Consider the following 27723-nt stretch of genomic DNA (forward strand, 5'->3'; position numbering starts at 1 on the left):
GCCGCTTACCTCTAGTTCTTCACGTGGCAGACTCTGACGTGAGACTTGCTGTCATTGCCACACATCTCCAAGTGGCAAGAAGAAGATGCAGAACTCCAGCCCAGTAGGGGTTCTTGGAAGCTGTGTATTGACCAAACACCCTTGACAATTGTGGAATGGCCAAATTGATGGAGATTCCTTCCTAGCTTCTCCTTCCAGGTTGTTGGGAGGATTCGTGATAAGAGATGCGAAGCATTGGCAAATGTCGTTATCATCGTTCTTGTTATTATTGGGCCTCTCTCTTCTTTAATCAAAAATCCTCTCTATGCTGGGAAAGGAACTGAGAGGAAGAGGGAGGAGAAAAGAAGGGAGCTGTTTTCTGAGATTTGGAAGCCCCCCATGTTTCAACACTTCGGCCCCCAGAGGCTAGAGTGTATTAAATCTCAGGACACATCGGCCTTCAAGAGGCTCTCCCTCTGGTCACAAGAGCCCACCCAGGGCCCTCCACTCCCAAGGTCACGAATCCCATCACCCCAATTTCATGGCCACACAGGAGCTGCTAGAGCCCTCTTCTCTCTGTCGCCCTCCAGCAACACATGACATTGAGATATCGCTCTTTTGATGTGGGCATACTTTGTCATGAAGATATTTTGATGGTGATCATAAAAATAATAGCATCAGAAGTCATCATTTTATTGTACCTGGTACATAGTAAATGAAATAAATATTAGTTGAGTTCTTTATGTGGATGTTCTCATAACACAGTATTTTATGAAATATACAATGGGGAAAGTGAAGCTTATAAAAATTAAGAAACTTTCCCAAACTCACAGAGCAAATGGCAATTGAGCTTTGAATGCAGGCAGTCTCATTCCAGAGCCTGTACTCCTAATCACTGGTTTATAAAATACCAACAGAATTGGGGGAGAGGGGAGAGAATTGGAGTAGACAATCAGATTCTATAATTCAAATAGGAAAAATAGACAAGCCAAAATATCTATAGGACATCTGAAAAAGAAGAGCTATGAAAAAAAATATGCTAGATATCCCCAATAATTAAATCACCGTGTCACAGCATATGCCCAAATATCCCAACAGGACAAAGTAAAACTGTGAGAAATCAACCCAGCTATGTATGGAATTGAGTATGTGATAAATGTGACCGCTCAGATCAGTGAGGGAAATAAGAATGAATCAATAAATGATATGGAGCCACTTGGGTGGCCATCTGGAGAAAAACAAAGTTGGACCCATCCCGCACACCATACACTAGGATAAACTCTAAATGGATCAAAGATTTAAAACTGAAAATGTATGGAACCATAAAATTACTGGAAGCAAACAGCAGAATTTCTCTATTAGCCACGGGTAGACATTCTCTCACCAGGACTCAAATTCCAGAAGGCATAAAAGGAAAAAATGGATCAATTTCACTAACAAAAATTAAAACTTATGCGTGGAAAAATGATAAGCAATGAAAATCTGGAAGAAAATATTTATAACCCTACTCACAGATTGAGGGCTAATCTCTCTAAAATGTACAAGCTCTTACAAATTGCTAAGAAAGGGACAATAATACAGATGGATATGAGTAGACAGTTCATAGCAAAGGAATAATAAATGACCCTTAAATATATGAAAAGATGCTTGACTGTGTTCACAATAAGAAATATGTAAATGAAAATTACACTGAGAAAATATTGTTTATCTTGCAAGTTGGCCAAAGGCCAAAAATTTAACTATCCGCTCTATTGGACAGCCTGTGGAGAAACAAGCTCCTTCTTACGTTACTTGTGGGGGAACCCCCGTGGAAGGCAATTTAGCAATGTCTACCTCAATTACAAATGCATATACCCTTTAACCCAGTGATCCTATTACTGGGAACTTACCCTACAGAAAAACTTGCAAACATGTGAAGTTCCATCGTTATAAGGTTATTCACTGCAGCATAATTTATTACAGCTGAAGAAGATGGGAAACAGTCAAATAAATGCCCATCAGTTGGGACTGGCTAAGTAAGTTATGGCATTATGGTATGTCTACCCAATGCAGTATATACTGTGCAGCTGTTTGAAGAAAAGTATGAGAAGAATGAGGAAGGTTTTCTGTACTGATGCAGAAAGAACTCCAAGATATATATTGATTAGGGAAAACTGCAGAACAGTGTTTATAATGTGCAATTTTTGTTGTGAAAAAACTGGAGGGGTAATATTTTTTTAAATTTACTTGTATTGTCAAAAGAAACTAAAACTTAAAAGAAAAAAAAATAAAAGTTCTTGCCTATTAAGGGTGGGGGCATGAAATGCATAGAGGAGAGATTAATGTGGACAGGGACAGTTTTCACTCTCAACTTTATCTTTTACCCATGTGAGTGCATTCCTTATTCAGAAAAACTACTTTTTTGAAAAACAGTAATGGGATCAAATACATGGTGATGGAAGAACTGACTCTGGGTGGTGAACACACAATGTGATATATAGATGATGTATTACAGAATTGTACTCTTGAAACCTATGTAATGTTACTCACCATTGTCTCCCCAATAAACTTTAATTAAAAATTTTAAAAGTTGATGTTCTCTATTCAGCTATTTTCAAGATTGGCCGAGCACTGTGTGAAAACAGATATCCTACACCCCTCCCTCAATCTCTTCCCATCCCAGACTCTGGCATGTGGCTCAGGGACAATTTAAGTTAAAAAAAAAAAAAAGAGAGAGAGAGAGAGAATCAAAGGTAACTGCTGAGTGTGTTTCTTGTAAATTAGAAGCAGCAATTTGGAATTTTGATGAAACTGTATCAAAACGTCCCACATTCAGTTACAGGTAAGAAACTGCAGAGAGCACCCAAGTACGGAATCCGAAGCCCCCATATCCCCACGCTCTGCCTCAGCACACTGATGGTTCTCAGACCTGGTTGAACCTTAGAATCACCTGGGAAGCCTTAAAAATAGTACCAATGCCCGACCCAGCACCAAACTAGTCAGATCAGGCTGGACTCCCAATGATACCTGCTCTCACCCCGGGCACAGGTTGCAGTTGTAATTGCACACCTGTGCATGTGATTTTCTGAATTGTGTCTTACCGTCTTGGATGGTAAGATCATGAATGCGGAATCTGTGCTTCCTTTGCTCACCATTGTGTCCCACTTGCCTAGCAAACAGTTGGTGCTCAATAAATATTGGATGGATTGGAAGCAAGGCTGACTTACTCTGCTCTGGACACCAGGACTTCCAGAGCCCCTAATGAGGCCCATCTGTGCATGTGGGCGAAACTGACCGAATGGCAAAATGCCAGGAGGTCATGCCCCATGCTCTCAACCTTTCTCCTTAGAGTGGCAAAAAGGACTTAGAGAACTGACTTCTGGGCTCAGCCCAGCACGCACCACTGTGCCCACAGGCAGGTCACCCCCACTCACTGGGTTTTACTTTCCTCAGTTGTCAAAGGAGGAATAGTACCTGTGGCTTAGGCTTATTGTGGCGCAGCATGTGGGTGTTCAACAGAGGTCATCTGGGGCAAACAAGCCAGATGCCATGACGCACACCAGCTAACAAGGCAGTGCCGGGAAGTGGGAGGTGTGGGTCTCTCCTTCAGGAAGTATCCCCACACGGAGCATCTTGGCCTGGTGGCTTGCCGCCACCGCTGGGAGTCCTGGCAGTGCTACAGAGCTAGAGGGCAGGGACAGTAGACAAAAAGTTAATAGGAGCCACTACCAAGGTGGACACAGAGGCCAAGTGTAAGGAAAGCCACTTCCAAAGCCAAACCCGAAGGGTGTGTGTAAAGTGATGGCCCGCAGAGATAATCAGAAGAACAGAGGAACTGAGGTGAGGTGCTCAGAGTACGGACCCTCAGGGAACCAGAGAGTGGTCTCCATGGATGGTTTCTACCACTCTCCCACCTAGTAGCTGGCCAGGATCTGGGTCCCTTCCAGACTCAGTGCCTCCCGCAAGCCTCGAGGTCAACAATGCTCTGGATATTCAATGCACTGGCTGGGTAATGGGCTAAGACAGTGGCTATGGGAGGGGGGCCGTCCCTTACTGCCTTTCTAGTTAGTCAGAGAAGTTGACTAAGGATGACATAGGGCCACAGCCCATTCTTAGGGAACCTGACAGCGTTTGTTACCTCCAAATGATGCCACATGCCACACAGACCTACAAATTATATCAACAGGCCAGCCAGGGCAAGAAAAATCAGTGGGCCACTGTGTGTGTGGCCTGCCCTGCTCTGAGCATGGGATGGGGCTCAGCCTCTCCGGGCTGAGGATCCGGCTGAGGAGGAACACAGCAGACTGCTCCCCCATGGGCTTGGGGCTCCAAGTGTGGCGGCCGTTTGTGCACACGTCCCCAATCACTGTGCTCGCTACTCTTTGCCTGGAACAAGTGCCCCACCTGACACTATCCCACTCTGCCCTCAAGCCGCACTCAGACTTCACCGCCTCTGTGATACTATGCCCCCTCTTCGCCTTCAACCTCTGTCCCACTGCCACCCCTGGTACTGCTTCCATTCCAGCACCCAGCTCTGTGCCACTTCTCCACCCCTGGGCTCACATTTTCGCTGCCTGGAGAAGCCAGCTCAGCTGTGATAGGACCAACATGCAATAAGCACTGTTTTATCTCAACCTTCCCCTTTTTATTCCAAACACGAAACAGAGAAGTTTTACCAAGCCCATTTAATCACTGTTCTTCCTCCTCGTCTCTCATTACAACGAGGGTGATTTAAGCCGCGTCTTTGGCAGGCTGGAATACGTGAGAATAGAAATTCAAGTCACTTTACAACACATCCTGGAGTTCCTTCATCCTCACGTTGGTTCATTCCCTAAACCTTCACCCAGACTCTTGCTTCTGTGAGCCAGGCACAGTGCGACACTGCAGAATCACACAGTGGTCCCTGCCCTGGTGGATGATGGGCTAGTGGGGAAACAGCTTGCTGCGTCTTGCACGGTATGTTTTTACATCTACTAGTATAATAGGGAAATGAACAGAATGCTGGAGAAAACAGATGATGAAGGGGCCTATTCTGTCTGCAGGGATCAGAGAAGTCTTCACAGAAGAAGTGACGTGTTACCAGGGTCTTAAAGGATAAGAAGAAAGGAATAGAGGTTCCAGGCAAAGGGAACAGCATGTGCAAATACAGGGAGATATAAAGGGCACTGAGAATTCTGGACATAGGGAGAAGAACTGAGACATGCTACACATAAGGTGCATGTGTAGGAGTGTCACTGAGGAGACTAGGGAGGAAAGTTGGGTCCAAACTTTGAAGGGCCCCATGTGTTACTATAGGCAGCAGAGAGCTCTTGGTGTCTATGTTGTAGGAAGTTCATTTTTCTGGAAGCTGAGTGGAGTCCAGACGATTCTGGAGTGTGCAGGGCATCGGGCTGGGCACGGCATATTGGAACCCTGAGCTAACAGGACTGACCTTTTATTTGAACGGTCTGATGAGTACAGACTGCACAGGCAGGGGTGGGGAAATTTAGTGCAATCCCCTCAATAAGGGACCCCACAGGTGCCACCTCTCCTCCCTTTCCTATCGACAGCCACCCTGTTTATCAATCATAGCACTATTTCCTCCTGGGTCTGGTCTTGGCCACAGATTTCTTCCTAAGGCAGAGCTCCAGGGAGCCATCACCATTTAGCTGAGGTGGACATGAAATGAGGTGTATTTGCCATTCTTGTGTTAGGGAAATAAAATCTAACATTGACATCAGTCCAAACCAAGCAGTACCACCTAGGAAAGCTGAATGTAAAGGTTCCTGAGAAGTAGCATTCAAAATAAATACACGGTATTGGTGGGGAAGGATCAAGCTCACAGCCTTGAGAATGCATCATTTAAAAAAAAGAAAGGTACCTTGGGATTAATTTTCCTACAAAGTGGCAGAATCACACAGTAGCCGTCATAAACCTGTCACTCTCTCTGCCACACACTTGGAGATTATAAACAATTTTCAAGGCCTTTCCGCCACAGGTTTTGCCTTCCAATTTCCGCTTTCACTGGCAGAAAGAGAAGGGAGTTGCAAAGTCTGAGGTAAACAAGACATTGTCTAGTTGGGGCTCCCAAGGGGGCAGGGGAGAGGGCAGCCATATTCCTTATCTGGCCCTAGAAGGCCAGCTATGCTCCTGGCTAGAGAAGAGGTGAGATTCCATGGGGCCACTCCCTCCTGCCCCCCAGTGAGAATTCCAGAATGACAGCAGGGCTCCAATTCATTGGAAGATCCTGGCTTTGCACCCCAGCTGCCAGTCAGCTTCCCTGTGGCCTTCGGCAAGCAAATGGGACAAGCAAATACCACGTTGGACTTTTGATCCTCCCTTCTGTATACTTGACCCTTGCCCATGGCCTGCCTTTCCTTTTCACGTCTTCGCAGCCCCACCCCAAGGAGCAGAAGGAAAGTGATACTGGCCTCTGGTGTCCCCTGCTCTCCCCCTGAAAAAACATCCCCGGCTTTAGAACAGCCTTCAAGGTGCTGTGAGAAGGGTCCCACCCTGTCTCTCTGAGCTTGTGTCCCGCCCTCTTTCCCCGCTGAGCACCACAAACAACCACCTCTTTGCCCCCCTCTCACCTCAGTGCACAAAGCCCAGCTGGGCCCTAACAGGCTGAGAGCCCATCACCTGGCTGGGCTTAGGAACCCAGCTCCCCACATCTGTGAATCCTGACTCCCCTGACCCATGGAGGAATAGACTGCCTCATGCCCCACCAGGACCTCGCAGGCAGGGCCATGCACAGAACAGAAACCTCATTCATTATTGCCATTAGAGCTGCAGGACACCCATGAGAGACTCCTTCCACACGGGAGCAGGGTCCCTGGCCGACTTGGGGCTGAATCCTTCACCTGGGCCTCAGTTTCCTCCTCTATAAAATGGGGAGATCTAACACCGACTTTGAAGGTTTGTCAGGAGGATTAAAGACTGTGCGTGCAATAGAAGCCATCTAAGATGGTCCTTGGCACACAGCAAGGGCTTCGCAGGAGCTGGCTGTCTTCTGGGCCTCACCTCATCGTCTCCAGGGAGTGGCCAGGTAAAAGGAGCTGACATCCAGCTGGTTGGCCTTCCTAGCATAGGGGGAGGGCAAGAGGCCTGAAACCATTACTTACTCTTACTGGGTGGCAGGGAGGTTGCTGTTGTCACTGAGAAGTAGAGCGTGAAGCTTTTGCACGTGAAAGAGAAGTGCTGTGTCAAGCCTTCAGCCCACGTCATCCCAAAGGCCCGAGAAATGACAAGCAGATGTTGTAGGATTCCAACTGCAAGGAACTTTGCCTTCCTCCAGCCTTTGCCTCTGGGTCAGCAGCTTTCATGATACACATGCTCTGCCCACCTCACCTCCTGGGCCACCTGAATTCCTGACAGATCCGTTTACTTGTCAGTGTGACCTGTCGGTCCCAGCAGCTAAGCACCCAATTAGGAATTTCCCGTAACATTTGCCAATATCCACACCCTAATATCCACATCTGCCCAATACAGGCTGGGGCCGGACAGGCTTGGTCAATGACACAAAAGCAGGGAAATTGCATGCATGAAATCTTCCCACTTTCTGCTCTTTCCAGCTTTCCTGCTTCTGCCCAGACTCAAGACAGAGATCTCCTGGGAAGGGAGCTCCCGGCTTTCCATGGATGGCCCTCCAGGATGCCCACAGCAGCAGCTCCTTGATCTTTAAGGCGTGTGCTGCCCTGGCAGGTATGGCTATCCCAGGCTGGCAAAACATTGATAGCCCTTAAAAACGAACTCTTCCTGAATTCAGATGGGATCAGGAAAGACCTGAGCATGTGGTCCTCAGCAGCTCCTCCACAGCCCCAAACCATTCAGCTCTGGTCCCAAACGTACCCAGCAAACCAAAAGCTCCTCAGAAAGTTGTCTCCACACTGTTTAGGGACCGTCTTATGTTCTCAGGACACGTTTGTCCCAAACAGTTTATCCAAGAAAATAATCTTCCAACATCATGAGACTTTCCTTGAAAGGAAAGTCCTCTGGTAAATATTATTTTCTCTGGAAATGTTCCCTTTGCCTGGAACCTCTACTCCTTTCTTCTTATCCTTTAAGACCCAGGTAACACGTCACTTCCTCTGTGAAGACTTCTCTGATCCCTGCAGACAGAATAGGCCCATTCATCATCTGTTTTCTCCAGCATTCTGTTCATTTCCCTATTACAGTACTAGACATAGAAATAGACCACTCAAGAAAAGCATTCTGTGACCAGCAAAGGATTGTGACCGCCAAGCATCTCCCGACATTCCTAGGAAATTAGTGTGAATTCCTCCAATGGAGAGAGTCACTCCTCTTGGTTCCTCGCAGCCTAGAAAGCACTGGTTCCCCTTCTTCTCCTCCACTGTTGAAATAAACACGCTGTGTGGAGCACAAGTCATGCCGACTTCGGGCTCTTTGAACCTTAAGTCCTGATGTTCCTTTGTTCACATCTGCCCCCCACATGACTCAGAGCAATCACATGCCTACAACTGTGAAGCCAGGTTATGCAGGCCCCGACGTGGGGGAAAGGCTGGATTTTTCCCATGTGAACAAGTGACACAAGATATGAAAATAGAAATGGACAGAGGAACTCCACCCCACTGCCGATTGGTCTCACTGAGCAAAAAAGGAGAACAGGGTTTTAAGACCCAGGCAAAATCAACAATGAATTGGCTGGTGGGGAGGAAAAGAGATGGCATTTTCTTGAGCTATAAAAAAACTAAAAATAGTGTGAGGTTTTCCAAGAGGCTATAGTGGTACTTCAGGATGTGGTTATGATGCTTTTATTTCAACAGCTATTGGCATCTTCCAAGCTAAAGCCCTTCATGGTGACCTGCTCACCCAGCTCCCAGGAGCAGGCGGAAGGCTGCAGCGTGTTCCCATCTCTGGGCCTTTGCTGGTGCAGTGCTCCTCCCAGAAGATACCCTCTTGTCCCCCATACTGAGACAAGTTGTCCATGCCCTGAGTTCCAGCCACCCCTCTGAGCAGCATTTCTCAAACTTTTCACCAAAGCACCCCCAACAGCAGAGACAAATTGCAATAGAGGAGGGGTAGGGTTAGTGAGATCTGAGACTTGCCTAGAGAGGGTATTACAAGCATAACATTTCCTCCACATCTCTGTGTTAGCCTAAGAATTCTATCTCACTTTACTCCAGAAAAAGGGCCTAAGTTTGTGTTAGTGTTTAAAAATCAGTTTGTTTCCCAATCTCACAGTTATTGTCGTCACTCCACAAAGGAGAGTCGTGTTTATCCTGTGACATCGAGAGCCCTCTGACTCAGCCCTGCCAGTGTGTGGTGCCCCATAGTGACAAAACCAAAGCCTTGGCTGAGGACCTCAGCTTCACAGTTCCTTTAGCCACTGAGGTAAATCATCCATTCTTCCATATATTCATACATTTATTCATTCAACAGGTATTAATGAGCCCCTTTTAAATGCTTAGAACTAGGGATGAAGCAGGGAGGATCCCAGTCCTCTGTGAACTGTCTCAGGGAGGAAACACAAGGAGCCTGGCTGTTCCATGGCTCTGTGTGTGACAAGCGCTCCAATGGGAAATAACCACTGAGGCTTTGGAATCAGGAACGTGGAGACTGGGAAAGCCTTCCTTCCAGGGTGGGCACAGGCCAGGCTGTACTCCAGCTTAACGGTTAAGTTCCATGTGTCCTTGGGCAAGCCAGTTAACTAACCTCAGTTTCTTCATCTGTGAAATGGGTATAGTAGCCTCATGCAGTTTCCATGGGGATTAAATGAGTGACGCAGTGCAAAGTGCTTCATACTAAGTGTTCCATAAATATTATGAATATTGAGCTGAAATCTGAGGAATGGGTGGAATTAGGATGCACGGGGGTGGCAAAGATAAAGGAGGGGAGGCGGGCAGAGGGGAAGAGTGTGTTCCAGGCAGAGGTGACAGCATGTTAAAGAATAAATATGTAATAAATATTTGTTGAAGAATAAATTCTTTAAGGGAAGTGAGAGTAACAAAATCTTGATAAGCCACACCCTTTACCTATTTTCCATGCATGGTATGTGTGTGTAGGTGGCATAGAGTGGCACCTGAGCCAGGCACCCATAGGCAAGCCTGCTGCATATTTCTAACCAGTGTCAACTTCTTAAGGGCAGAGATTGAGGCTTTCCCTTTTGGGGTCCCATAGCCCTGAGGCTTTACTCCCCAGAGGGTGATCAGATTCCCCCTCTGCTCCCTCTTTCATCACCACTTTCATTCTATGGAAAGGCCTTGGCCAACATCACTGGAGATCCAGGTGTTGTGCCCCATGAACAACCTTAGAAACACAGGCAAGGGACAAACCCTGAACTTGGGGTCAGAGGCCCTGGATTCAGATCTTCCCTCTGCCCTGCGACCTTGGGTGAGTCTCATGGGACACCAGTCCAGAGAGCACACTGAGTCCCCATGACAAGCAGGTTTGGGATGGTTGATACATTCGAGTGACCAATCATCCTGGTTGTCGCAAGACGGAGAGGTTTCCTGGGATTTCCAACTTTCAGTGCCCAAACCAGAAAGGCTTCAGACAAACGGGTGAGTGGATCCCTCTCAGCCTTGCTTCTCCCCTCCCATGTTCTGCCTGCCCCTCCTGCCCAAACCTGAGTCACAAGTCATCACAGAGCAGCACCTGAGTTCTCCTGCTTCGCAGCTAACCCACCAGACCACGTTATGCAGAACGAGGGAGGAAGAGGAGGAACAGCCGTTGGTATTGCCAGAACGTTCCCACACGGGAGGTTGGCTTCAATCCACCGTTTGAGGTGGGAGCGCTGGACCAGCAGCTCTCAGAGATTCCATGTAGGGCCAAAACCAGGCCAGCTGGGGTTTCCACAGGGCTGGGGGACAGGGGAGGTTGGTCTGTGCCTCTCTCCAAAAAGTTGGGGTGATGGAATTTATGATCCTCATGGCACTGAGCCCATCGTTCTTCCCCACAAGAATTCATTGGGCTAGTGGTCAACTTGATGCCAACCCACTAGCCAGAGGGTGAATAAGAGGCTGCAGGGGGTAAATCCAGGAGAGCCTCCAGGATTTGGCCCCATAGAGAAAGCAACAGGCTGCCTGCCATGCCATCAGAGAGACATCTTGTGTTTTCAATTACAATCCCCACTTACGTGCTGTTTCAGGCTTGAATGCCAGGCTATATTAGGTCATGCCGAGCCAGGCTTGTTGTGCTTTCTCATTAGCCACATCACATCGTATTTTTAGGGATGGCCAAGACTGAGACAATGCCAGAGGGTTGGTTTTCTTCCTGAGTCTACAAACACCACCTCCATAAAAATATCACGCTTGAAGATCCAAGGGTCCCTGTAGTTCTTGCCGCAAGAGATAAGTGAAGGGTTAAATCAGAAGCAATGAGGGACATGGTCTCTCTGCCTATTTTCCATTCATTTCAGCCACCTACACTCACCACCCCAAAGCCCTCTGAGCTCCTAGCTTCTTATGGCCCAATGCAAAAAGGACAAAGATGCAGACTCTTGTGGGGACCAAACTGTCTTCCTCAGAGCGGCCTTTCCTGCCCATTTCCATCCCTCTACAGACCCGAAGCACTACAGTGGGGGGTTCCTGTGCTGTCTCTGCCATGTCCATCATCACTATGGCAGGAATGTTACAGTTTTCAAAGTGCTGCCTCACCATAGTCTCATTTGACTTACCTATGGAGGTGGTGGTAGGATACCCATTTTACAGATGATGAAGTTGAGGCAGTGAAAGGTGAGAAGATATGTCTAAGTCATAGAAATAGTAAGTGGGAGGATCAGGGCCCCTGCATGGCCCCAGGGGCTCAGCTCAGAAGCCAGGCTCAGCTGCCTATTTACTTCCACTCATGTGGTAACCAAGGAGGAGTTGTTGCTCATGGGTATCCTCTCCCAAAAACACATTGCTCACTGCTAGAAGTGCTTGCACATGCCTCGGCCCTCTGTACTTCACTCCCACCCCAACCTCCTTGTACCCAGGACAGTGACCATTTGCAGGGCTGAGGCCAGGGCAGCGGAGAGAAAGGAAGTGCTTTCTGTGACTTTCCACTGGTTTCTGACCTCTGTCTCCTGTTCTTGTTCAGTCTTAAATCAGCCTCTCTCTCTGTCTCTCTCTCTGTTTCTCTCTCTCTCTCTCTCTCTCTCCCCCCCCGCCCCCTCACAGCTGAGTCTGGGATCGAGCATCCACAAGACCCCCAGACCATCTCAGGTTGGAGTGGAAAGGGCAGGGTTATTCTTCCTTGGTTAACAACTGAGCACAGTGCCAGTGTGTGGGGCCTGTGGGTGAAGGTGTCTCCCAGGGAGGGGGCAGCAGTCATCCTAGGGTGGAGATAGTAGGTAGGGGTCAAGGCTCATTTCAGTGCATCTGCTTTGGGAACAGGGCTGGAAGCTTCAAAATCCCCGTGTCCATGAGATCCTTAGAAGAAGGCTGCAGACAGTGAAGGATCAGGGACCAAGCCCAAATGACCTCCATGCCCTCTGCCCAGGAAAGACAAGAGCAAGCCCTCTGCCCATAGCTCTTTGGCCACTAGCCCTTCCACGTCACCCCTCATGGGTCAGAACACAGACCACCCAACAGGGCAGGCCCAGGGGAAGGACTCCAGCCCAGCAGGTCAATATTCACCTTATTTCAGTGGCTATGGTTGCTTTTTCTTCCACGTCTCCATTTCAAGCCATGAATTCAGGCTCACTCTATCGAGGGCTCAGTCCAGCCAATGGAGCACACGAACTCAGATTGAACAACGGAGCAGGGCTTTAGCCTCCTTCTTTCACTGGCCACTTCCTTGCTCCTCTAACCACCTCACGCACACCTCCCTGCCCACACCTAACTTCTTCCCTTAGACTCTTCCCTCACATGCACTGGCTACCCACCTCTCCCATGACAGCATAGGTTCCAGGATCAACGAGACCATACCAAACACCCTAGCTACGCAGGGATCCATGCTAGATGCCAGGTAGGGAGTAGGAGAGGTTGGTTTGTAGAGAGGTAAGGCACAGTCTTGGCCCACCCAGCAGTTTCAGGCTAGTTAGAGAGAGAGGAAAGGCTTACATAGACTCAGCACTTCCCCCCTAAATTAAATAATATGGCAAGTCACAAATAAACATGGAGGAATTTGAGGAGTTGGTAACAGCCCAGCTAGTCTTGGAAAGACAAGAGAAACGTGGCCCCCGGACATGCCTCTCTTCCTGGAATCACGCAGCTTAGCAGGAGTACAGGTATGCTGACCCCAGGGAACATACCTCGACCATAATTCTCCTTCCTTCTTACTGGACCCACCCTCACGCACAGCTGATATACAGGCATTACTGGCATTTACAGGACTCCTGCTGTTGCACAGTTTTGAAGGCTAAATGTCTATAGGGATGTGAAAAGAGGCAGAATGTAATTATAGAAAGCTGGAAGCCCACGTGGCCCATGCTCTCAGCTCGTATAGTTTCATCTTGCCAACTAGATCAAAGAAGACTATCCCAAAAACTCAACACACAAAAATATCTACACATTTCAACAACCTCTGAGCCCATTTCCTGGAAGGTTGTTTCTGATCTTAAGCTGCCCCGTCTGTCGTATCATAATCTGTTGCAGCATCCTGAAGGGACTGAAACCATGGCCCAATCACTGTGCTCATGGAGGGCGATACAACTGGTGTGTTACAGACCTGGGCTTAGCTCATGGACACATGGGCGAGGGTGGTGAGAGAGAAGTGCTTAAACATAGATTGGGGACCCGGGGGCTCGGGGAGCCTACGGCCAGAAGAGGGAATGGAAGTAGGAGAAGCAAACCACAGCGTCCACCACGAGACCCGTTACATACAGATCAATTTTCATTCATGGGCTTCATCATACACATGACCTTGATGAGCTACAGACAGAAGCCATCACCTCTGTTCCCTCTGCCCCAGTTCAGGGGATATTCTGGGGAGCTGTGGGACAGAGGGATATGCAGAAAGTCAAACGAGGAGTCCAATCCCATGAGGAGCTTGGAGGCAGAACCTAGTAAAGAGCACCCCGGATCTACTGCCTCCTTCAGCTTTGCTCCCATGGACCTGCCCTCGTGGGAAGTGTGCAAACTTCATCTGCAAAGCTGAGGTCAGCAGAGTGAGTCATTCCTGTCATCGTCACAGCAGGGTCCCAGGCACTGGGTCAGAGGCAGGACCAAGGCATTCTCCACGTGCTGCTGAGACAAGCACAGGCACCATTCCGACTGAAAAGTGTCATCATCATCATTATGAAGAGGAGCCAAGACCCAGAAGACAAGAGCGTGTGCCAAACCCAAAACAAAACAAATTCCAATCAAGAGAACGAGTAACCGCATTGGTTCCCCCAGGACAGCCAAGAATAAGACAGGACAGGGGCAAGTGAGTGAGGCGAGAGGTTAGGATGGGTCCTAGGAACAGTGAGTACATGCCAGAGCTGCTTGATGATGAGGGAGAGTGATGATAAGGAGGCCCCGCCCCTGCCAGGTCCAGGCCACGTGACAGAGAACCCAACAGAAGTGGCTATAAACACAGCCCCACAGTGAGCCTGACGTTGAGGCTGTCCTCTCGTAGTCTCCATGGAGAGTGGCATGCAGGAGTTGAGTCACCCAAAAGCAAAATACAGCTGGTGTCTACAGCTGCACACACAAAGGGCCACCAGCAATGTGACTGTGACCACTGAACTATATGAGCTGATTAGCTCTGACCTCCTGCTCCTTCCCTACGGAGTCGGGGCCAGTCTTAACGAGCTGAGACCGTCTTTTGTGTATGGTCTGCAAGCTTGCACAGGAACACCTGCTGTACCAACTCCACAGTCCCGAGAACCAACTGCTAGATCAGGGTTCTGTTTGAAGCCCATCTGTGACGGTTACTTTTATGTATCAGCTTGGCTGAACTACAGTACCCAGATATTTGGTCGACCATAATTTAAGCGGTTTCTGTGAAGGTGTGTTTTAAGAGATTAATATTTAAATCAGTAGACTTTGAATAAAGCAGATTGCCCTCCATAATGTGAATGGGTCTCATCCAATCCATAGAAGGACTTAACAGAAAGAAAGAAGGAATTCTACCAGCAGACCACCTTTGGACTCAAACTGCAGCTCTTCCCTGGGCCTCCAGCCTGACGGCCTAAACTGCAGACTTTGGAATTGGCAGCCTTCACAGTCACATGAGCCAATTCTCTAAAATAAATCTGGAAAGATAGATGATAGATAAATAGATGACAGAAGATAGATATATGGTAGATATGTGATATGATGGTAGACAGTAGATAGTAGATAGACAGATAGATAAATAGAAATACACACATCCTGTTGGTTCTGTTTCTCTGGAAAACCCTAATACACCATCTCTCTGGGTTTAAAAGCTGAAACTCTTTCCCATATCCCCAAGCACTCATTTCACTGCCTTAGGAGATAGGAGATATAGATGCAGATATATAGATATATCAGGTATATGACATATGCTATGTATATGAGATATGCCACATATGAGATATACCATACACATGATATGTACATACATGTATAAATCACACACACACACTCTATACCCGCAAGGCCCTGCACAAAGGTATCCTCTCTGCGGATCCTTCCATGATCCTCTAGCCGGTGTTCCTCTCAGGCCCCTGGGAACTTTTATGGCCTGAGGTCCGTCCACTTATGCTGGCACACCTGCCTTCATTCTCAAGTCTATTGAGGCGCCAAAGCAGAGCAGAACCACGGCTCTTGGAGGTGAGGAGACCTGCAGATCTCTGTTGATTCAACCCTAGCCCAGAGAAGAAGCCCTTTTACCAAATTAACCTCTGCTTAAATGTCTTTAGGAAAGGGGACTCCCCACGACAGGCAGCACAGCCCCTGTTCTTCAAGAACGTAAGCCCCTCTGTCCTACAATGGGCATGCACGTGTGGGGAGCGTCGCAGTGTCTGTGCCTGTTGATACTTTCCTTTTCACAGACACTATGTATTCATTTTCACACTCCCCCTCCCGTGTTTTCATGTGGTTCTCAATGGTCATGTCTGACTTGGGTGTATTCCATCCCATTAACATCATTCTCTCATTCATCTGACAAATGTTTATTGGGTACCTACTGTAGGTTGCCTGAGACTCGGCAGGAAAAAAAGTTCCTCCTTTTGTGGAACTCACACTGTCAGGGATAAAATATGATAACCATGCATCCTTGAGACTGTGGAGAAAAGGTAACGTTTTACCCATTTTTCAGTTGATATTGAGGCTCTAGGAAAAGCAACAAATAGTCCAAAGTCACATAGACAGACAGAAATGGAGCCACAGTGTGAGCCCCTGTCAGTCTAACACCGAAATCCAAACTCCTCTGATCCAGGTGCTAAATCCCTTGGAGAACTTGTGGGCTAAGCATGGCTGAGAGGGGAGAAATCTTTCCCAAAGCAAAACATCTGCATTTCTCATGTTTTCCGCTTGGTTTACATCTGAAATTCTTCTGATTAAAAGATGCCACCCTGCCCCCCACGAAGTGGGCACAGTAGAATTGGTGAAGACACTGGTCTAGGCCCCAAACCATTTGAGCAAAAAGAATGAGTGGTGGAAAGACCCTCCCGAGAGCCTGGGAGGATGGGCTGGGCAGGTGGACAAGCTCGTGAGCAGCCCTCTCACCGCAGCAGAGCGGTGTCCCTCCTCAAACACCCCCATGGGGCATTTGCCACCTTCAGGGACAGGAAGGGAAGTTGACAGGGAGTCAGACCCAAGGTTTAAGCCCTGGAATAATTGATGCCAAACCCCAGGTTCTTTCCACTATTAAAATAAAAATGTGTTGTAGTGTAGCTTGGCTATACAGTTTGGGTGTGATTTTGCAAGGCAGCCGGGGACGAGCCGCGTGGCATTCCGTGCGTAGGAGAACAGCTTGGGCAGAGTTCTGGGGTCAGAAACAACACTAAGACCGGCCTGGGGTGCAACAAGCTCACGAAGAGCACTGACCTGGGCATCAGGAAGTCTCGGTTTCAGGGCTGCTTCACTGGAAACCATCGCAGTCATCATGGGTCCTGCGTGGAACCTGGCGTTCGTCCAGTCCCACACTTTCGCTCTGTTGAAAAACACAAGGTCTTTCTTTCATCAGGCTGGAAAGAGAGACAGTGAAGAGTCTAATAGGTCAACTCCCTGTCACAAATCACTCTACAACACGGGCTGTGAGGGTGTGGTGCTGGCACTGATCAAACTAGCCAGCGCAGCCCGGCTCTGCCCACAGCAGCTTCACCAACAAACACAAGCCTTCAGTGCCCAGCCTGGAGTGGAAGAGACTGGCTGTCTGCTTGATGCAAACGCCGGCCTGGGTTACTCACCAAAACACGGGGAATGCTAATCTCCAAGTTACAGGTGGGGAGACTGAGGCTAGATCAGCTGTTCAAGCTTAAAATCAAAGCTGTGTGATGGAACTGAGATGATGATCAGGCCTTGTGGCTCCCAAGTCTTAACTTCAACGTGCCCTTCTCAGGAACACCAGCCATTCCCTCTGAGAGGTGAACACCCTCTCTGGGAACTCCTGAGAGAAACAGCTCCCTCGCAAACCAGCAAATGTTGAAAGTATAGGGATTGCGTTTCAAGCAACCAAGCCCATATGGAAAGTCATAGGAAAAGGCCTAGCCTGCTGCTGAGAGCTCCTCGTGACAGGGGAGCAGACAGGTGGGTCAAGTCACAGGTTTCCTGATCTCCTTGCGGAGGGCTTTTCTCCTCGAGGGGCCTGGGCAAGTCTGGAATAGGAGTAAGCAAGGCAAGTCCCACATTCGGGGCTTATCAGCTCTTCGGATCCCAAGCAGAATCCATGGGGCGCCGGGATCCTGCGAGCTCTCATTCACCCCTGCATTGTCAGCGCGGCTGTGGGCAGCTCAGTGGCGTACACAGCCGCTGGTTCCCTGTGCTCGCCTCTTATCCTTTCTGACCTCTTGTGTCGATGAGGCAGCTGAGGTTTGGAAATCGGAAAAGTCAGACCAGGTCCCACAGTCAGTTAGTTCTACCTACCACCAAGGCTGGCTGAGTTGTCAGCATGTCAGCATGAGCTCTGAGCCCAGGAACCACTCTCTAAAGAGGAAAATTCACAGAGGGTGAGGGTGGTGGTGTACAGCATGTTGCAAGCAAGGACACTTCCAAAATCCCCAAATCTGGGTCTGTACAGAGACTGGCAGTGCCTCTGGGTGGCTTTGGGGGAGGCAGGAGCCCTGGGCTTCTGTGAGTTCCTGTCAGCCTCCTACTGAGGTCACTGTCATCTGGGTTACTGTTCTCAGCACTGCCCACCCCATCAGTCTCCACTCGGGAGCCAGAATGATTTCCAGACAAAAATAATCTGACCCTGTTCGTCCTCTGCCTAAAACTCCCCCAGTGGCCCCCATTGCCCTCAAGGTAAATCTTTCCAAGTGGCTGCAGGATCTGGCGCCACCCCCTCTCGGCCTCTCCACTCTCCTTTCCGCCTCTCAGGCCACACAGTCTGACCAAAGGGGACTTTACTTGGTTGCATGAACATATCATGCTCCACCTCCCACCCCAGTCTCTTTGCCAGACCTATTCGTGCCCACCCCTCAGCTCTCCGCCAGCTGTCACTTGCCCAGCGACCATCCTCTGATGGCTTAGCCCAAGCCAGGCGCCCCCACAGTGAGTCCCCGTCACCCACTGTACCACCTTCATCAACCTGCTTACCATCCCCTGGTGCCAACTTAGCATCTGTCTCCTCACAAAAGAAGAAGGTCTGTGGGGTGAAGGTCCTCACTATCTTGTTTACCACTCCACCCCCAGCACAAATAGTGCAGTATCAGTGATATTAGTTTGGGGACAGCTCAAAAAAATAGGAAAGAAGGAAGGAAAAGGAAGGAAGGGAGGAAGGAAGGAAGGAAGGTAGGAAGGAAGGAAAGAAAGAAAGAAGGAAGAAAGGAAAGGAGGGAGGAAGGAATTCACCGTTTATTAAAACTCTCAGCACCTCCTCTGCGGCCAGGGCATAAGAGAGAATCCTTAAGGTGTGTATCTACTGAGAAGGAAGGCTAAGGGGTGCTGAGTAAGGAGCAGCAGAACTCTTAGTGACCCAGGGGACAAGAACAGCCATGGACCTGGGCAGGGCCCCACACTCCTCCCCAGGCCCCAGCTCACCTCACTGCTGGCAGCGCAGTGTCTGCCTGCTTCTTGGCCTCTTCACTGGGCCCGACGTGAGGACAGCCTAGACAACTGTGGCCAAGAGCCAGCCTCACGGCTCCCTGGGGCTGTGTCTCACCTGACTCACCAGCTAGCAAGGGAGCAGTGTACATGTGTCTGTCTGTGTCCCTGTGTGTCTGTATGTCTGTGTGTGTGCAGTCTGGCCATACTCATAACAGCCCCAACACAACCTCAAGCCTTCGTGAGGCCAAAGACTGTTGGACCAGTTGTGCCCAGTGTGCTTCACCTGAGGGAGGGACAGAAGGAGAGAACAGAGCGGGCATTTCATAGAACCTCAAAACCGAGCAGGAGAAAAGTCCAGTATGCCCCAATAAGGGTTCCAGAAAACATGTGTCACTTTGATGCTCTATAAAAATGAAAGTCTGCCGTCCACGGAGAAACATCGGTCACCATATCCACCCCCTCTCAGAATCACAACCCACACTGGCAAGTTCAGGGCTCTGAGAAGTCCTGATGAGAAGGCACCTGTTACAGGTCACCTAACCCAGCATTTCATCAGGTAGACGACGTAGATAGACAGGCAGACAGATAGATGACAAATACGTGAGAGAGAGAGAGAGAGAGAGAGATTGAGATTGAGTTTGTGTTAAATTAACTGTACGGGACACACTTAAATAACACTGATCTAGACCAGATATTCTCATGTTATAAATGAAGAAATGAGGGCTTAGAAAGGACTTTGCCCAAGGTCATACCCCTCGCAAAAGGCAAGGCCGAAACTAGAACCCAGACCTCCTAATGCCCAGGTCCACACTCTTTCCAACAGGCCCTGTTCCCTCCTTTGTATTTGACTCTAAACTCCAGGATTTCAGGTACTCAAAGAAATCGATACTATTTTCAAAATAAACACTGGTGTTTGTGGTTGTGCTTGGTGACTGCCTGTGACCTCCCTCTGCTGAGGAAGGCGCCCTTTCCGGCTCGCCAGCCTCCCAGGCCCACTGTGGGGGCTGGCAGGGCCCAGGGCAGAGCGGGCTCTGACAAGGGCAGGGGCCTGGGTCCCCGGATCCTGCTATGCTACTTGAGTCAGGAAGGCAGGCTTCCTGAGGGGTGTCCTCAAATGGGGACAGGAGCTCACCATGTCATCTCCAGGGAACAGGTTGGAGAAATAAAGCTGAGGCCTGATAGGCCTGGCAATGCTTTCTCAGGGCTCAGCTGCTAGAACCAGAGCTGCCTTCCCTGCCCCTCCTCACTCAGCTCACGTCCTGGCACCCCAGCACCCCCATGCTACTCCCTGAGCTCCCAACCATAGTGACCTCTCCCCTGTCCACTCTCACAGGACAGGCAGACGCCGATGACCCTCGGTGGGCACTCAGCATTCACTGCCCCCCACACTCACTGTCGTTGTTGGATGGCTATGCTTCACGCAGGCACATCCTGTCTCCCCAGGCAGCCTGAAAGCTTCCAGAGCACAGGGCAGGCACAGAGGGCTCCTCTGGGGTTGATCAATAACTCACCAAATCCAACAGCAAAACAGAATTCCTGTTGGATGTTGATGGCATCAGACAGAGTCAGGGGAGCAGTGGGCTCCAGGGACCCAGGGATGCCACCTGACCAGTCGGCTTTTCAGGGACTGAACAGCACAATCTGGGAGTGGAGGATATGTGTGGAAACTTCTGGCTCTAAAACACTGATTCAATTATAAAAGAATTATAAGGAGGGGAAAGCCTAAGCTCCTTTTTCATCATTTTCTCTTCCAGCCTGTCATGCGGGGTCTCCTGCGGGGGTCTCTGCTCCCACTCCCCACATAAGAACGCAGGACATGGTGAGGCCAAAAAGGAACACCCACAGAGCCACAGGTAGGGGAATCATATCACTATATTCTCACTGGCAGCATCGACCTCTCTGCAATCCGCTCTTGCAGGCTCAGCCACCATCTTCTCGCTAGCCCCATTTTCTGCTAGCGTAGCCACGGCAGTTATATTAGTGGCCAATGGCTCACTGGTTACAGCTGACGGCCAACTAGCCACAGCTGATGGCCATCCAATCACAATTGATGGCCATTTACTACCCGAGTGAACACCGTTCCACGTGAGGCCGAGAGCCTGGAAACTGCACTCTGGGGCTCTGTCCCCACACAGCCCTATATAGCACAGAAGAAATTGAACAGAGTCTTACACCCAGGCTCAAGTGAGGCACTTCCCCGCCCCCCAACTCAAGGCACTTTGCAGGACTGAATCTGGCAAGATACACTTCAGACCCAAAAGCCAGCGGCTGTTGATACCCCAACCCAAGTCACATAAAATAAGAGATGCCGCCATGAAGACCGATCCTCTTGGCCCAGATAATCGGGATCAGATGTGAACAGGAAGTTGTGTGGTAACAGACAGTCTCACCTCCTGATCTTCGGGCTAAGACCCCCATGTGGATCACTCCTCCATCTCAATTCCCCTCCCCAACTGAGACCTATGCAGATTGTTGCTTGAACCCTCTGCAATAAACAGTAATGTCCCCTGTGAACTCCAGCCCTTTCTCCCCAACTTTCTCAGGCCCCCTCCATCTCTGAGGCTTCTCTGCTGCTGGAATGGATGGTGGAGATACCAGAGGCTTGCCCCCCGTGGCACAATTGCCCACACTTTCCCCTTTTCCCAAAGGAGCAGGGCCTTTGGGGGTGAAGGCAAGACAAACATGACCCGCAGACAGAGCAGAAGAGTCAACAGTGAGCAGTGTTTGTATCTGCCCCTGTGTCTGGGACACACCACAGCCCGGTTCCTAGGGGCCTGCCAGACTAGCCTATTGTCTGGCACTGTTTGCCTTTGGGGCGATGGGTGCCTTGAGTGGGAGTGACTGAGAAGCTGGAGCGGGGGTAGGGAACAGGGCTCAGCACCAGAAGAGGCAGCCAGACTTGGCGGCATAGGCCATGGTGTACGAAGCCCCCAGGCAGGAGCTGAGGACCAGCCCATCCTCCTGTCTGCAGGCTCAGATGGCCAGGCGATGGCGGAACTCATCTCCACCTCTACAAAACCCTCTCAGAACCAAGGTCTTGCCTCCCCCAGGCCCCTCAGAACCCAGATGACTTCTCAGGGCTTTCCAGCCTCCCACCCCTGCACACACACCCTGACCCCAACAAAAGAAATCAAGGAAGACAAGTGCTGCTCAGAGGGCGCTCTGAGGACCTGCACATGTTATAAGTGGCTGGCCTTATAAAGTCCATCCTTCCCCAAACCGAGGCCTGTGGCTTGTGACCAGGCTTCAGACGCAGCTCCTCCTTGAACAGCTCTCCTTCATCAGTGTTGTGTGTAGTTATGCACATGTACGGAACTGCTCACACCCATCAGCTGCTTCCCAGCTGAGCGAGGCAGTATGGGTCCAGAGCCCTGTTACCTAGAGCTGTGGGACCCTGAGCACGTCATTCCTCCTGGAAGATGAAAGGTTGGATTCCTGGCTCTCGAAGGGCCCTTCCTGCTTCAAAGTACCATAACCATAACCATCCGTCGTGTGAGGATTTCAAGCCCTCCTAGACAGCAGGGTGGAACTCGATTATTACAGAAATGCAACAGGGAGGATCCATGCCTTTGGCCAGAGACGATTCAAGCCACCAAGTAATAAATAAATGGTTCTATTTAGATGTTTATACTGCACTCTGTGTATATACTACCCCACAGGCTACACACCACATGTTGTATGTTACCCCATTTTAAGGATACACATGTTGGAGTATATTCCAGTTTGTGTATATAACGACACTTTAGGGGAATATACACACCTTGAGTTTTACACACTTTAGGGCATACAGACACTTTGCAGTATGTACATATTCTGTGCGTATCTACATACTTATGATCGACTCCACACTTTGTGTATACAGCACACTTTGCGTAGAGACCTCACTGCTGGTAGCATTCTGCAAAGTGGTAACGATGTGGCTCTGGCAAGGCTCTGGGGTTAAGAGTATAGATCATGCAACCAGATAAAGCTGGATACAATGCATTTCTACCATTTGGTAACCTTGAGCAAATCACTTGCTCTCTGAGACTCAGTTTCTTCACCTGTAAAATGGGTCCGTACTATATTAATAGTCCATACCTTATAGGGTTTGGGGGAAGATTAAATGAAGCAGAACCATTAACAGGCTCACCATAGTGTTCAGCACATAAGAAATACTTGGTGAATGGTAGCTTTGTTATTGCTTGCACTTTTAAAGATGTTTTATCACGTACATGTATTTCTTTTCAATTTAAAAAATATGTGTATTACCAAATGTTCCCAGTCTTAAAGCTTTTGGAAACTCCAATAACAGACAGGACCATTTAATTCATATTTATTTCACATTTGATCTGTAAACTTTTTATTTAAAAAAAATCCACTGTCATTAGCAACATGTGCTGACATTAATTTTTCTTTAGTGAAATAAGAGTGCAGGCCTTAAAGAGTCTAAAACATGTAGAAACTCGGATGTAAACATGAAGGTCTTCTCCCTCCTCCGTTGACTTTGGGAATTCATCAATGACATGATCTCAACCAGAAAAACAGAGCGAGGGGGGAAAGACAACACTTTGATACCTAAGAGCTCTTGGGGCAGGAACTGTACAGTTTGGCAGGCCCATTTGTCTTTTCCAACTGTTTACCTTGGGCAAATTGTATCAGGTTTGCCTCTTCCACCTAATTTCCACTCTTCTGTGTCTAGAAACAGCAGCTAAAAGATTTCCCCCTCAGTCAGCACTTTGGGGGATGGAGGGGCACACATACGTACAAAATAGAAACATACATATTCTTCAAGCAGTGGCCCCAGAGAAAAAAGAGGGAGAGGACATCAGAAAGAGGCGGTTTTAAAGGGAGTTACTGGGGCAAGGGTGCATCTGGGGATAATGGCTTTATACACGGGGCTGATGCAAGGCAGAAGGGTTCATTTACTTCTGCCTTGGTCCATCATTACAATATTTACATAGGAAAAGGCAATTATGCTGTTAGGCACAGGGAAAAAAAATGGACAAATCTTTTCCCCCTCAGGGAATCTCAAAGCAGGTCTAGGCCCAAAGGATCAGTCACCAATTGCTGTTGAAAAGGACACAGAGGGAGGTAAGTGACACTAAAAAAGGGCTTGCACTGCAGAGGGACTTGGCCTGAACCAAACAGACGTGTCTACTTCGAGGGCATCTCCAACAGACAGGATTCCGACTGCAAAAGCCAAGCAACATTAGGGACCCCACCCCCACCCCGCAAGTACTATCAAAAATAGTGTATATTTACAGTGGGGGATGGGAGGGTGGGCTGGGCTGCCCTGAGCTTTGTTTAAAAATAGAGTTGGGGGAGGGGGAGAGCAATTAGCCAGGACTGGGTAACGCCCATCTGTTAACCCTTCGTGAGCCATACCCTCTGGGGTCCAGCACTTGCTCTGAACTGCTCTGGACTGAGGGGAAGTGAAAATAACAATACTGATCAGGGGCGGCCCAGGGAAGATCGCTGGGAGTCAGGAGCGGTCCTAACAACTGGGGGGCGTGTGGCCCTCCCCGTCAGTACTGGTCCTGGTAGGGAAGAGCAGATGGCCCAAGGAGGCCGCAGGGCAGCCCTCCATCCAGGAGACGCAGAGCAGGCCGCCCCCGGGGTTGAGTGCTGGGACTGCGTGGGCGCGCCCCCCGACCCCGGCCGCCCGCAGTTCTCACGAGCGTGTTCGCGGGGTGGGGGTCGCGGACGGTGCGCTCACACGATCCGCTTCCTGTCCCCGCGGCAGAGGATCTTCTTGAAGGCGCGGCGGAAGTCGTGGTTGAAGATGGTGTAGATGACCGGGTTCAGCGAGCTGTTGCAGTAGCCGAACCAGAAGAAGAACTTGAAGAGCGTGGGCGGCACGGAGCAGCCGACGGCCGTGAGCGTGTAGGTGAAGAAGAAGGGGAACCAGCACACCACGAACACGCCGATGACCACGGCCAGCACGAACGTGAAGCGCTTCTCGCGGTTCTGCCGCCCGCGCCAGCGCGACGCCTTGGCGCCCCCGCCGCGCTCCTCCCCGGCCCCGGCCGCCGGCGCCCCGGGCCCTGCCGCCCCAGGCCCGCGCCGCGGCAGGCTGTCCCCCGGCTTCACCTGGCTGGCGCGGGCCTTGCCCTTGGCCCGGGGGCCGCGCTCAGACCTGCGGGTCCCGGGGGGCCGCTCGGCGTGCTCGGACGACGAGCTCTCCTCCAGGTCCAGTGCGTCCGCGTCGCGCGGCCCGGCCGGCGTGGGCTCCCCAGGGGCACCGTTGAGCTGGGCGGGCAGCGGCTCGGCCTCGGCTCCCACGGGGCCCACGCCGCGCTCGGGGCCCAGGCCATTGGGCCTGCGCTGGGCGCCCCCCGGCGGCACTGCGTCCGGGCCCCGGCGGCTGGGAGGCACGCGGGTGCGGCGTTTGGCGATCTGGTAGATGCGCACGTAGACCAGGATCATGATGAGGCAGGGCGCGAAGAAGGAGCCGATGCACGACGAGATGACGTACCACTTCTGGTCGTTGATCTCGCAGCGCGGCTCGGCCTGCTGCTGGCCGCCGCTGCCGCCCTTCTTCTCGATGGAGATGAGCGGCGGGAAGGAGATGACGGCGGAGATGACCCACACGGTGACGATGATGGCCTTGATGCGGCGGGGCGTGCGCTTCAGGTTGTACTCGATGGCCTGCGTGATGGACCAGTAGCGGTCCAGGCTGATGGCGCACAGGTGCACGATGGACGAGGTGCAGAAGAGCACGTCGAGCGCCAGGTAGATCTCGCACCAAGCCTTGCCAAAGTACCAGTAGCCCATGACCTCGTTGGCCAACGAGAAAGGGATGACGAGCGTGGCCACCAGGATGTCGGCCGAGGCCAAAGACACCAGGAAGAGGTTCTGGGGCGCCTTGAGCGCGCGGCTCGTGAACACGGCGATGATGACCAGCACGTTGCCAAACACGGTGAGCAGCATGAGCAGGCCGGCCAGGCACACGAGCGTCAGCGTCACCTGCAGGGAGTAGGGGGTGGCCTGGGCACCGCCCCCCGGCTCCTCGGTCCCATTCCAGCTCGCGTTCCCTGCGTCCGGCTGCAGGGAGCCCATGGGCACGAAGCTGCCCTCGGCCAGCGGCTGCTCCTGGCGGAACATGAACGCGGGTGCCCGCTCGCCTGGGCCTGCTGCCAGCTGCCTTCCGGCCCGGAGCCCGTGGGTCCTCCTCTTCCTCCGGCGCCCGGCTCGCCCCGCTGCGCTTCACATGGGGAGGGGGCCGCAAGGAGGCCGGGCCGAGCTGAGGGGCAGCTAGCGGCCCATGGGCCGGGCTCCCACGAACGGCGCCTCGCCTGCGCTTCGGACGCGGGGAGGGGGCGCGCTCTCGCTCCCCGCTCCTAAACACAGCCAAGTTTTATTTCTAAGCGGCGGGAGGAAATAGGTAGGGCCGATGGGGAAAAAGATCTATTCTTCAAGAAGAGAGAACAAAAATCATCGCTGGCCTCATGACTTGGAGCGATAACAGGAAATTTAAAACTATCTGTCTATCTTATCTATCATCTAGCTTATATCTTGACTCTTGAGCCTGCGCGAAAGCAAGAGGTCTTACCGTGTGCGGGGCCCGCCCCCACCCCGGGAGGCAGCGGAGGAGTGCTGTGGCGGGCTTGGGGTCCTATGTCTGTCTCCTTACATCCCCGAAGCGATTCCCGGCTCTCCTGCTTCCCCCAGACGCGGCGGGGCGGGCGGGGACTGGGCTGGGGCCGAGCAGCGGACTCTGCCGCCTCTCGGAGCGCGGCGGGACTTCCAAAGTTGTTTGCCCTGCGGAGGCTGGGGCGCGGCGCGCGGAGCTCCGGGGCGGTGGCTGCGGCGGGGTGAAGGGTGTGGGGGCCGCATGAAGGCGCCCCCGTCCTTAAGCGGGCCGGGGCGGGTGGGCGATCGGCCCTCCAGGAGTCCTGGCCGAGTCACAGGGTCCCTTGGGCGTCGGCCCGGTGCTCTGAGAGCGCTGAGCGCAACCGGACAGGCTGGGGTCCCAGGGCAGCGTGAGTTGGGGCAGGAGTGCAGGGCTGAGGGGAGCAGGTGCTGGGGGTGGCCGGGCGGCAACGCGCCGTCTGCTGGCCGTCTGCACTGAAGCCGGAGCCGCCGCTGCTCCGCCGCGCTCACCGTGGACCGGTTTTATAGCCCCGGGATCAAGCCGGCGTTGCCGAGCAGCCGGCGTCAGCCCCCACGTGGGAAGCCGACCCTCCCCCGCCCCTTGCACCTCCCCTCTGCGGGTCCAGCGCCCGCGCCCCGCGAGGGACCCAGGGGTGCACTGTCTGCCTCCCTGCCGGGACGTGCCCTTTAAAAAGGCGGGTGCCTGGAGCGCGGGGTTTAAAGAGCGTGTCCCGGGAGTGGGGAGCGGCCCCTGCTGGGAATTGGCCGAGCAGCGACGGGCCCGCAAAGCAGAAAGCCGCAGGCACCCGGGAGTGCCCCCATCGAGCTGAGTCCCGGGAGGAAAGGGGGTTGGGGACCCCTGATAGGAATCTGGAGAAGCACCCACCCGTAAGGTTCGCATCCGGAGCGACCTTGCCCTGGGCTGGGCCGCCCTCGTCCGCAAGTGCCGCTGGCCGCTGGGGAGAGTGGAGTCCTGGCGAGACAGGAAGGCGCAGGTTCAGATTGACCCCCTAGGGCGGAACGGGAAGCGCCTCCTGCGGAGCGTCCCCCGCCAGAGTTCAGAGCTCGGCTCGGAGGAGGGTGACCACGTGTTGTGCCAGCCGCAGAGCTGTCTCCCCGACGGGAGCGGCCAGAGGTCTGGACCGCGCCTCCTTAGGCCCCGCTGGGGAGG

At 51.4% G+C, this 27723-nt stretch overlaps 2 protein-coding genes across 2 annotated transcripts; both read right to left on the reverse strand.

Moving 5' to 3' along the window:
- Positions 1–238: 238 nt before the first annotated feature.
- LOC308508160 (uncharacterized protein) lies at positions 239–27627 on the reverse strand. Its single transcript, XM_081074531.1, has 3 exons — positions 26512–27627; positions 16818–16923; positions 239–319 (listed from the first exon to the last, which is right to left on the reverse strand). The coding sequence occupies exon 1, from the start codon at positions 27451–27453 to the stop codon at positions 26812–26814; it is 642 nt and encodes a 213-aa protein (XP_080930657.1). The 5' UTR covers positions 27454–27627; the 3' UTR covers positions 239–319; positions 16818–16923; positions 26512–26811.
- ADRA2A (adrenoceptor alpha 2A) lies at positions 23290–26212 on the reverse strand. The gene has a single exon (XM_081074066.1). It carries the CDS (start codon positions 26061–26063, stop codon positions 24672–24674), a length of 1392 nt encoding a protein of 463 aa, XP_080930192.1. The 5' UTR covers positions 26064–26212; the 3' UTR covers positions 23290–24671.
- Positions 27628–27723: the final 96 nt, after the last annotated feature.

Source organism: Rhinolophus hipposideros (assembly GCF_964194185.1).
Source record: "Rhinolophus hipposideros genome assembly, chromosome: 15".
In the NCBI taxonomy this organism is placed as follows: domain Eukaryota; kingdom Metazoa; phylum Chordata; class Mammalia; order Chiroptera; family Rhinolophidae; genus Rhinolophus; species Rhinolophus hipposideros.

Bases quoted from the DNA above. Each gene is read 5' to 3' on its own strand.
- ADRA2A (XM_081074066.1), bottom strand. From the start codon at position 26,063: ATGTTCCGCCAGGAGCAGCCGCTGGCCGAGGGCAGCTTCGTGCCCATG.
- LOC308508160 (XM_081074531.1), bottom strand. From the start codon at position 27,453: ATGCGAACCTTACGGGTGGGTGCTTCTCCAGATTCCTATCAGGGGTCC.